The sequence below is a fragment of the Anolis carolinensis genome, chromosome 2 (assembly GCF_035594765.1).
Source record: "Anolis carolinensis isolate JA03-04 chromosome 2, rAnoCar3.1.pri, whole genome shotgun sequence".
NCBI lineage: Eukaryota > Metazoa > Chordata > Lepidosauria > Squamata > Dactyloidae > Anolis > Anolis carolinensis.
Window position 1 is genome coordinate 247930274 of NC_085842.1, and position 12322 is coordinate 247942595.

At 42.6% G+C, this 12322-nt stretch overlaps 1 protein-coding gene across 2 annotated transcripts in view; it reads right to left on the reverse strand.

The window, feature by feature from the left end:
- Window positions 1-12043, reverse strand: part of LOC100565556 (guanine nucleotide-binding protein G(q) subunit alpha) — a 125706-nt gene extending 113663 nt beyond the window's left edge. The window contains exon 1 of one of the 2 annotated variants that reach the window (XM_003216474.4): window positions 11085-12043. In XM_003216474.4, coding sequence (XP_003216522.1) covers window positions 11085-11220 — 136 coding nt within the window. In that variant the 5' untranslated portion in view covers window positions 11221-12043. Of the gene's footprint in view, window positions 1-10765; window positions 10901-11084 lie in introns of those variants that run through there. The other variant, XM_008103274.3, reaches the window with a different exon arrangement.
- Window positions 12044-12322: the final 279 nt, after the last annotated feature.

A 12322-nucleotide genomic window follows, 5' to 3' on the forward strand; every position in this document is an offset into this window, starting at 1 on the left:
AATTCATTTTGGCCTTATAAGTCGGCAATCATACCAAGGAAATCTTTTGTTTGATTTCCTGGCTGGCACGAAGTTACCCAGAAATATGGGTTGGAATAGTTCAAGCAATTCTATTCCACTACCTCCCATCAGAAAAATTTTTAAAACCTGCCGTTGAGATTACAAACTAACAAATTTATATACTATATCATATGGCAGAAAAACAGAACGGAGAGCAAGGAAAGGAAAGAAACAACTGTCTTGAACTCACACATATTTCTTACACAGCATGCCAGATACTGTTTTCCCTTTTCTGTGTTATAAAATGTACGCACACTTTATGTAGCTTCACATTACAAAAGCTTGCTCAACACTAAGCTATTGGCAAACAGTTCAGAAATTCTGCAGGGCATGAGAATGAGCCGTCTCAGCCACAGAAATGAACAGCCATAGCCTACTAATGCACCCTACAAAGGACTCTGTGGCTGAACTTAATGTGAAATCTAACATTGTTGAGTGCATATAAAAGTGTGTGCCATTACACGAGGCAACTTAAAACAGTTCCCCAAGGACAGAATTACCATGAAAACAGCATGTTGCAACTAATTCAGCAGGAATCATGTGTGAACAATTCCAAACGAGGATCACAAATTTTAGAAATTGTTCCTGCAACACAATGACTCCCCATCTAAAATGACTCCCCATCTAAAATGTTTAAAGAATTCCCATATACATACATGCATACATCTATGTGTGTTTTCAGGCACAAGTTGAAAAAGAGGTTATTTATCCAAAGACATTAGCAAGGCAGTAGGCAACTGTAGGGTAAACATGAAATAACAAGGAAAACAGCACTCCATGTCGCAATTACAGTATGAAGAATAGCATGTGCATTCATAATGCATTTGCTTCTAAGTACAGAACTTCAGAACCTGATTGTAAGATTTTAGTTTAATGCATACAGAATTTTCCAACATATTTTTTCATGGTGAAATCACCTTAATGTAACAGCTGAATTCTTCCTAGTTCGTTACATAATTGCAAATGCTACATTTGTGGCAAGAATACTAAGTGGAAAGATATGAAACAAATTATAAATATTCAGCAAAAGCCCAAACTATATATGAAATTTAAGACTTTTTTTTTACTACAAATGTCATCCTGTTCAAAATAAATCTAGATACCGCTCTAACAAAAATTGAATATTCCCAGTGGAAAGCGTTAGGTGATATTTGTTCATTGCCATGGTATCCTAGTATACTTTCATGCAGCTTTTATATCTGTGCCTTTTTAAACAACTGTTTGTCTGAATGGAACAAGGATTTCTCTCCAACCCCCACTTCTCTCTCCAGTTCCGATTCCTCAAGCCTAATATAGTCAACATTCAATCTGCATTCATAGCTGTACAGGCTTGGAGGCAGACTTCAGTGCACTGCCCAGAATGTAGTTCACATCCCGGGGATCTGTTTTTACGGGACATAATATTTCTACTTTCCCATTTCTACTGCAGGAACAAGTTTTTGTATACTAACCCTGTGACAGAAACATGATGCAGATATCATTTTAGGGCACTTACTAAGGCTGACATTACTAATTACATCCTAAGGCCTGAAATTCAGAGTTCACAAATCTACAAAAAACTTCAACAGGCAAAAATGTTATGGTCACTTAAACACAAATTTCTAAGGCTGCCTGCATACATATTCATACAATATTTCCCCAGACTTCTTCCAATTAATGGAATTCTAAAATGTGAACACGTGGAGTAAGGGGTTAATTTGAACTCTTGCCCATTTGGCTCCCACTCAGTACCACAATAACTCTCTCACTGATGCATTTAATGTGAAGCAATACTATTTTCTTTTTTAATTAACTTTTGTTATTTAAACTTCACTGTACTAATGACAATGCAGCTTTAACTGATTTGTTTATCTGGATTGCTTATATCCACACCTATCCACACACAGACACAACCCCCCCCCCAACCACATTTAATAATATGGTAGACAGACATGTTTCACCAAATGATCACAGTCTCAGTAAAGGCGAGCAGTGATATGTCACATATGCAATTGCTAGCTCTCAAGACCTGACTCCTCTTCTCTAGTCCTTAAGGTAAAGAGAGGTATCTCAGAGTAAGAGTATACTGTATCCAAAAGTATGCAAGCATACATATATATTTTTCATTTGCTAGACTAGTTACCTTTAAAATGTAAATGGTATACTTTGTTCAGTGGTGACTGATGTTTAACGTGCCATGCTTAATGACATCACTAGGGTCTGTCCCCAAGATATTCTAAGGAATCCATCCTAGGCCTTAGGATTTTGCTCCTGAAATCTCAGAACCCATTGACATTCCTGAACTGGCAACTCAATTCACACAGAGATTCCCGCAAAACTAAACAGTCCAGACATCTTGGAGAGCAGTCCATCCCTGGAGGGAAGTACCCATAGTCTACCCTCATCCCACAGTTCTCAAAGGAGAAGACAGAAGAGAAGGATCACTCCTGCAAAGTGGAGAGTTACAGTAAGGATCCCCATGGAAGAGGCCTTGATGGTGTCTTGTAGATGTCAATAGATCAGAAGTGGGCAAAATGGATCCCAATGGTTCCAGGTATTTAAAAAAAACTGACAAAACATTTATTTCTTTTTTGCCCACAAATGTCTTCTGAGGGGTGTGGTTTTGCTTTGCTTTTTTAATCCCATGGGTCATTTATGCCCAAGAGATGCCCCTTTTAACAAGAAGAAGAAATTTACACTCATGTCCTGTAGTTTTAAAGGCCTCAAAATAGGGAAAAAATGTCCCCATAGCCCCAAGGATGTTTGGGAGGAAAAAAATGCAGGGGCACATAGTGTGAGATTGCAGCCCTCAAAGAGCAAGAGGTGGGGGCTAATGCAGCCCCTGGGTCTTCTTTAATTGTCCATCCCTGCAGTATATACTTGTGTTGTACTGGTCCCAATAAAGAGCAGTGTTTTCCCAGACACCCCCACTTAAGCTGATTAAAAATGCACAAACCATGATTCCATGACACAGTTGGCTTGACGACCATTAAAAGCCCTTGTGGAGGGTGGAGTTGCCCTCTTTACTTGCTGATGCCATCATTAGAACCCTTACATAAAGTGAAAACAAATAAACCCAACCCCCAAAACAAAACAAAAAACCCTCGATTGTGAAGATGGCAGTACAATTCAAATGTCTGTTTAAGCAAGTTTAAAATGGAGGAAAAGACACATTAAACAGATAGAAAGAAAATGGATATACCAAGGATTCTGTATGCACAGATTCCAACCATCCATGATTCAACATTTATTTTGCTACTTTCTGCAACAGACAACATTTGATTATGCTATTGTATATAATGGGACTTGACTATCCATGGATTTGGTATACAATGGAACCATACTCCAGCAGATACCAAGGGTCCACTGTACTTTACTAAAAGTGAGACCATAATTAAAAAGTATGCTAGTTGTAAGGGGCAAGAAATGGGCAGAAGCCTTCTGTGCAACTGAATACGCCTTTTGTGGGCCACATTTTAACGAACAGGGAATAATAATTCCAGAGGGCAGAAAGGATGAAGTGAAAGAACTAGAATGGAATTAGGACAGGGAGGGAGAAATATGTCTGAGTTCAACAACCTTTTCTTCCCCTCCTTGCTCTCTGTTCTTCTGCCACCAGAAAGGAAGCTATGAATTGAAAAGAACATTGGAAATAGTTTCAAGAGTTCAAGCAATCAAAAGAAAAAGTAAGTTCATTGGGAGTGTTTTTAAAAGTCTCTGGCAATTACTGTACTGGTAAGACACGAGGGTAGCCACATCATCACAAACCACGTAATTACTGGTAATAGTAAGACGTACAACATTTGGAAAAGAGCCATTAATTTAGTAAAAAATGAAACAAAAAGCTCTAGATACAAACTGACACTTTACTTTCTTCATTCAATATCCACTCTTAATCTAACTGCCAACCAATGGCTACAACAGTCCGTGCATTTATTGGCTTTCATCAGTACCACCTAGTGAGTTAAAGAAGAACAGATTACGATACTGGAACAATTCCAGAAGCAGGGTACTCTTTGTGTACATATAGGAGGTATTGTAGAAATACAGACAGAGAAAATAAAGACAAACAAATAACCAGAAAATAAATGAAAAAGTACAATAGATGGCAGCACACAAATCTTCATGTCTGAATCCATGTTCAGTGCTGCAACTCAATGAGATAATTACCCTGATGCCATGCCTTCAGCTTACTCAAGTAACACACACAATGTTATCACAGTGACTCAGAAATAAGCATCAAGCTGTATCTTTTTCCTTTCATCCTGACCCATGATTCCCAATCTTTGATCTCCTGGTTTTGGGGGACTTCAACTCCCAGAATTCACAGTCAACCTGGACAATTGTCAGGAACTATGAGAGCTTTCTTGATATTACATTTAGAAGACTATGCTATTTCCTCCCTAATAATCTCAAACAAGAGTTTGTGCATTCATTAACAGAGAAGATATGGAGATTAGATGAGACATCTTAAATTGCCCAACAGAGAAAAAGTAGAACATAAATCATACCCTGGGGGAGAAATGTGTCCCTTTTTATTATTTTCATGAAAGCAATTTGAACACAATATCTGCAAAAACATGTGTCAGATTAATGAAAACCATACTTTTATTTGTACATTGATAATGAGAGGGAAAGATTAAAAAAAAAGTTCAACTGCTGAAAACCAACAGAAACTTTACTTGACTCTAGTATTTAACTTGCTTTGGATAGCAATGACATAAAAACGCAAGTTTATTTGTGGGAATCCTCTCCCCTGCCTTTTTTATAAATATGACACATCCCGATGTCACATCCCAAATATACGAGCTATGGTACTTGGTTTTGTTTCAGGAGATTTAAGAACAGACTGACTGGATCACAGACCAAATCTCTTCCTAACCATCTTGCTTCCTGAAATTGCAAACCAAGTAACCCTAGAAAGCCTACAAGCAATGCTTGAACTCTAGAGCCCTGTTATACAGAGCATTCTGCCTCTGGACAGTGAGGCTTCATAAAGCCCTCCAGGCATTAACAACGCTATCCTCCACTAGTTCATCTAAACCTCTTTTTAAACTACCTACCTACCCTAATGATCATAACTATTCCTTGCGGCACTGAATTCAGTCAGTTAATTATTTGTACCATGAAGACATGATTTATTTTGTCCATCTTCAATCTGCCAATCAATGTCACTGGTTGATTCAAAGTTCTGGTATTATAAATAATGGGGAGAAAGCTCTCCTTTCTCCACAGCATGCATACATTTTCCAAAGCCTTGACCATTAGTTCTCTTTTTCCAAAACCAATTTACTTTCCTTGTTGGCTAGAGATGGTCCTGCAGGTCATTAATTATTCTAGTTGCCCTTTTTAAAAACACATCTTCCAACTTTGTGCCATTCACCTAAGATTTGAAAGGTGAGAACTAAACTTCAAACGTGACTACATTGGACTTCAACGTGAAAATAATAAGGTCCAAAACATGTTTATCCACAGGGCAAGCCAGTCTGACAAAAGATCCCCTTCAAACAAATTTGACCAACTCTTGTAGGTATTCCCTGCCTAGTCAACAAAGGGCAATGATTCCTTGACATAAATACAGCAATTCCATAAACATTTACTTGAAAACAAGGGTGTGAATGTAATGGAGCTTACTCTGAACAAATTGGTCAAAATAGCACATAGAAAGGCAAACAAACACCTGTGGGAGGGAGAAAAAGAGGTTTCCCTGCCAGGCTCCTCCATCTTCTGTGGTATACGAAATAAACGGGTCTGTGTTTGGCTTCAACCAGGGCAAACATTTTCAAAAATCAATGAAGACCACAACAGCAGCAGCAAAAACTGATCACGTTAGCTCAGAAATTGAAACCAACAAGACAAAATCTTGTATAGCAAAATTCATATTTGATTTTACTTTAGATTCTTTCCCCTGTTTTCCCCTTGGCTGTTTTTCTGAAAATGGATGCTTTCTAAGTCTTCTTGATACTGAGGAGGAGATGATGATCAGAATACCTTAGTTTGTTTTACTATAATATTAAGGTTTCTTCTGACTTCAAATTTAATCTTTTGCCTACCCATTTAAAATGGTCAAAATGATGTTTTTCAGTTTTCAGCAGCCATAGGTTTTATTATATCAAAATATTTTAAAGTCAATTAAAAATTGTGTAATCTTATATAAAACAATTTTATGACCAAATCAAATTATGTAGTACCCATTTTATATTCTTAAACTAAGGGAGTGATGATTGCCTTTTCTAATTTATTGTTTCCATTGAGAAAGTGGTTATTTCCCCCATGATTTAATTTTTTTAAAAATTTACATATATTGCGGTGTGTGTGTGTTTGCGCGCGCGCACACACACACACGTGCCTTCAAACAGATTCAACTTAATTTTCAAGATCAGACTGGATTTTGTGCCTTTGGGTTATACAGACCTACCATATTACAGCTACAACTACTTAATTATCCAAAGATTTTCCAGAGAAGTCCTTCATTTCAAATTATCTTTCCGTGTTCCATGGAAAGCTGCCTCTTATAAAGCATAACAAGTTGTTGGGATCCATCCAATAAACAAAATGAAATTTGTAATACACTTCTTACAATACTATAAAAGAAAACTACCACCCACAGGTTGATGACGAAATACAGTAAATAAATGGTATCCGCTGGACAATACATTCAGAGTATTTATTTGGAGCGGAAGATCTTATTTCTATAGAATCCACTTCCATGTAAACATGTTCAGGATGCATCTTCCAATTATAAAACTATTAATTTAGATGTAAGTCTTTCTGCTTTCAGAGCAGCAAATTTGGTTCTATCAATATCTTATCTAAGCTAGTATCAAATGCACGAAGAAATCCATAGAATATACAAAGAGGATTGCAGTGAGGTTGTTTTAAGTTTCGATTTCACAATACCACATTTATTTCCTACTAATTGCAGATTGCAGATAAACAAATTGTAGATAAACAGATTTCAGCTATATTTGTTTAACTACCAGTTTGCTGACAATGGTCTTAATCTACTAAGCCTTGTGGCTAAACACTTCAGAAAAGATTGTTTAGAGCCCAGAAGACACACATTGAAAGGAATATCAGGCATCCAGCAGGGATGTTTGGTGGACAGTGAAGTGTGTACCCGTTAAGACATGAGAAGGAAAGTAGAATGCTGGAATCTTGACTGAAAATTTGGGATCTAATTCCATTGCAAGTCTCTTACTTTTAAAAAAAATATAGCAAACTATATTCACTATCAAGGAACACTATTACAAACACAGAACAGGATAGTGTTTGAACTATCAGGCAATAATTCCTGATGTAGAATACCAAATACACCCCACACCCAAACATTTATATAGCCAATCATGTGTATTTTCTTTACCTGTCTATAACAAAACAAAAAAGATCTTGTATTGTCACACTTGTAATGTATGTGTTTCTGTTTAAAGTAAACCACATATTTGAAACCCAAGTTTTTAAATCCATACTTCTCTCATTTCAGATCACTCCTCATTCTGGATATGTCTGCAGTCTTAATAAAATGGGAAATGGAGAACAAATGCAGCAAACGGTAAACTGTCATACAGGGTTGCTGCTGTATTTGATTTCCATGACAAATGTGGTACAATGTATTAATATTCTACTTTAATGCCTTTACAACAATTAAACAAGCACAGAGGTTTATTATTTAACCTGCCCCCCCACACTGAATAATCCAAATGCACATTGTCCAAAAAGCAAAGATCATTTTCTCCGTAAGACGATGATCTCTTATCCACAGCTCTACCATAAACCAGAAATTACATAAGAAAAAAAAACAACAGACAAGCAACCATTTCTATACAGCCACTGGAATGAAAGTCTGTAGTTAATTGTGAGTCCATTTTAGTTTAGCTTAAAACAAACTGTGCCCTGGATTGTACAAAGCAGAGAAAGGCTTCAATAAATCAAGGAACCATTCACGCCTTTCACACATGAAAGCCAGTTTTATAACGCCACGCCTTCCCAACAAATACTGCTGCAGACATTTTTTTTTCGGGCCGCTACTCTTAGTCACATTATATCCCTCGACTTCAGTTGTGTACCACACATACCATGCAAACTGCTGTCTTGTTGAAACAGAATTAGTCATGACAAAATTATATTTTTTTAAGGACAACAAAGGCAAAATGACAGTTATCCTTATCTGAAGAGGCGCCCTGAAATACAATAGCCCTACTGCAGAAAACAGCCTCTGTTTTCACACAGACCATACAGCAAAATGGATATGCCTATTCCAGACATCCCAGGTTAAGTGTTTGTCTTTAACTAGAGAGAATATTTCTTATCTTGTAGAAAACAGCAAAAAGACAGCCTTTCTTGGGCATATTTAGACATGGATCGACATAGACTATTTTAAATGGAACCTTTGTCTGGAGGCTAAAAAGGAGGAAGGGAGGGAGGAGAAAGAAAGAAAGAATGCAGCATCTTTGGCCTCTTCCACACAGCTGAATAAAACCTCATAGTTTTTGCTTTGAATGGGAATATATGGCAGTGTAGACCCAGATAACCCAATTCAAAGCAGATATTGTAGAATTTTGTGCCTTGATATTCTGGGTTATATGGCTGTGTGGAAGGGCCCTGAAATCATTACTGGTTTTTAATTTTAGCATGAGCTTTTGTGGATATAAGCCTACTTCTTTGGATGCAGCATGGTGTCTTGGATATAAAACATATCTAGACAGTTGTTGGAATAGAACAGAATAGGATGGATGCAAATAATGTTCTTTACCCCAATTTTTCAAAGGACTGTAAATTGATACAGATTTTTCAGATCTTTATAGCAGTTAGTGTTGATGTGTGAAAGCAATAAATCTGCTGGCCAAATGTCAGCTTCCTTGGCTTCCAATGTCTTATCCAATGTCCAAGCGAATTCCTTTTGTTAAATGTGCAGTAGCAATGGCTCTTGTATTAATACATGTAGCCTGCCATGAATCTATGTCTTTAGCCACACCTCTGCAAGGGGGTTGGAAATGTGTGATTACTGTTCAAGCCAGCTCTTTCCCTTTGTAATTTCCTTGTTCAAGGACTGACACCTGTAAATCCCTTCTTCTGGGTGTCCAGTGAGACTGAAATGATCTGCAACTGGTTTGGGGGTGTTGCCATGTGTTGGGGGGGCTTTCTTTCTAGGAGGAGGCAGCCTCCTTGAGGTATGAACAAGGCAGACCTTCACTCCTGTCACCATTCATCCCTGGGGTCAACTCCACCTCCTCTCTTCAGTTTAGGTCAGCCTTGGGAAATGCATGTCTGTGGAAATGAGGGGGAGGGGGGCATTTCCCTCCTTCTTCGCCTGCCCCAAACACGCATGTCGGAATGGCTCTCTTCCTCCTCTCCTTCACTTACCAGCCCTCTCTCTCTCTCTCACCGACCTGCTTCCTTTTCTCTCAATTTTTGGCAACTAGCCACTCTGTCTCTCTCTCTCACACACATAAAGAGCCACCCACTACACTCTGAAGCAGCCATTCGCCTCTGCTACCTACATCTGTTTGCTTTCAAACAGAAAAAAAGAGGGGTAACTGACACAAGGGGAAGGAAGGTAAAGGGGGTCAAGCACGCATTGGGAACGACAGGATGGGACTGGGTTACTGTGAATTTTCCTGGCTGTAGACCATGCTCCAGAAGCATTCTCTCCTAATGTTTCACCCACATGTATGGCAGGCATCCTCAGAGGTTGTGAGGTTTGTTGGAAACTAAGCAAGTGGGGGTTTTATACCTGTGGAAGGTCCAGGGTGGGAGAAAGAATTCTTGTCTGTTGAAGGCAAGTGTGAATGTTGCAATTGGCCACCTTGATTAGCACTGAAAAGCCTTGCAGCTTCAAAGCCTGCCTGATTCCTGCATGGGGAAATTCTTTGTTGGGGGGGGGGTGTTAGCCAGCCCTGATTGTTTACTGTCTGGAATTCCTCTGTTTTGTTCATTTTTTAAAAAAAAATTGGTGGCCAGATTTTGTTCATTTTTATGTTTTCCTCCCTTCTGTTGAAATTGTCCACATGTTTGTGGATTTCAATGGCTTCTCTGTGTATCCTGACATGGTGGTTGCTAGAGTGGTCCTGCATTTCTGTGTGCTCGAATAATACGCTGTGTCCAGGTTAGCTCATCAACCAGGTTGGTTCATCAAGTGCTGTGTTGCAAAGGAGACCCCCTCAGGAAAAGGGAAAGAAAGGAAGGGGGAGGAAGGAAAAGAGTTGGAAGGAAGGAGGGAAGAGGGAGGGGAGGGGGGGGGGGGGGGAAGGCAGGAAGGAAAGAAGGAAGAGGGGGTGGGAAGAAAAGGAGGTGGAAGGGAAGGGGGAGTGGAGAAGAGGAAAGAAGGAGGAGGGGTGGGAAGGGAGGAGGATGGAAGGAAGGAAGGAAGGAAGGAGGGAAGGGAGTGTGGCGAGGGAGGAAGGAAAGAAGGAAGGAATGAAGGGGGAGAGGTGGGAAGGAGGAGGAAGGGAAGGGGGAGTGGAGAGGGGAAAAGGAAGGAAAGAAGGAAGGAATGAAGGGGGAGAGGTGGGGAGGAAGGGAAGGGGGAGTGGAAAGGGGAAAAGGAAGGAAAGAAGGGGAGGGAAGGAATGGAGTTGGAAGGAAGGAAGGAAGGAAGGAAGGAAGGAAGGAAGGAAGGGGGGAAAACGAAGGAAAGAAGGGGAGTGAGGTGGGAAGGGAAGTAGCAGGAGAGGAAGGAAGGGCTTGGAGCAGCTTCTCTCTCTCCCCCCCCCCCCCTTGCACACACCTTCTTGCCCAGCCTCAAGCTCTGCTTCCCTCCCAGCTGCGGCTTCTGGGCTGTGAATCATCATCGCCACAAGGTTCGCCACTGCGCCGAACCAGGAGCCCGTGCCCGCAAGGCTCATGCCCTCGCACAACACACAAACACAGCCAGGCAACGGTCTTTGCCCGAAGAACTATCCAAAAGGGAAGAAGAGGCGCCTGTTTCCTGGGTGCGGGGCGGAGCGGCAGGGAGGGAATGTGGGGCAAAAGCGGGGCGGGGGTGGCGGTGCTGCCCGGGGATGATTACGGGGCTCTGCCTGGAGGGGCCTCGAGGCGCGACTCACCGAGGAGGAGCAGCTTGAGCTCCCGCCGGGCGTCCCGCTTGTCGCGGCGCAGCTGCCTTTCGATCTCGTCGTTGATCCGCCGCGCCTCCTTGGCTTCCTCGCTCAGGCAGCACGCCATGATGGACTCCAGGGTCATGCTTCCCCAATGGCTCCGGCCCCGAGAGGAACACAACCCACGGGAGCAAAAACAGAAGGCAGGAGGGAGAAGAATCCCTCCCCTTGGTGCGGAGGAGAGAGTGCTTCCGAGCTCGGCGAGGCACCGACCACCGCCGCCGACGCCCTCCTCCCTTTCCTCTTCCTCCCAATTCCCGGAGACAGCGAGCCCCGAGGGAAGGGGAGGGAGGGGAGGAAGGGAAGGGAAGGGGGGAGAGAGAGAGAAAGAGCGAGCCCTGGCGCACCCGCGGAGACGCGCACGGCGCACCCACGACGCGAGCCCTTCCTCCTTCCTTCCCTCCCTTGCCCGTGAAGCCCCCTCGCAGCGCCCACTCTGGCCCGGGCGCGCCTCCGCCTCCTTCCCAGCCTCAGCCCTGCGCCAAACAACAGGGAGGAGGAGGAGGAGCCCAGGCGCCCCTCGGACCCCGCCCTCTTTCGCCCCGGCCTCCGAGGAGCCCCGACGAGACTGCCCCTCCTCCCCTCCTTCCTTCCTCCTTGCTTTCTTTCCCCGCCTCAGGAGGCGGACTGCTTCCACGCAATCTATCTATTGCAAGCTTCCTAGCAAAGAAGAACGCCTTCCCCCGCCTTGGAGACGATTACAAAGCTTCAGCGGGGTTCGGGGGGGCCTTAAGGGTTTGCCTTCCGAGGCAGGGAAACGCTGGCTTCCTCTCCCCCTCGGGCGGGAGGCTGCGGAGGGGGGCCCGCCAAGGAGAGCCAGGCTGCGGGGCTTCTGAGTGAGAACTGTAGCCAAGATGTATCCTTGCCTCTCTCGCTCGGCTTCCCGGGCGTGGTGGCGGCAGAGAAATATGGCGGAGCTTTTCCTGGCTGGCTTTCCGGCCTCTTTCCTCGCCCCCTCCTCCTCCTCCTCCGCTTCCTTCCCCCGAAGTCAAGCCCTCCCGACCCTTGCTTGTCCCTCCCCCCTCCCCAAACCAGGAAAGCAGCCGCTATTTATTCCCTCCCGTTTTGAAAAAATAATAATCCTCCAGGGCAGGGTTTTTTTCTCCTCTTTTTTTTTACGCGCGTGCTTGTTTCATTGCCGCCTCTCCCTCCCTCCCATTTCTCCCAGGGCCCTTCCACACAGCCCT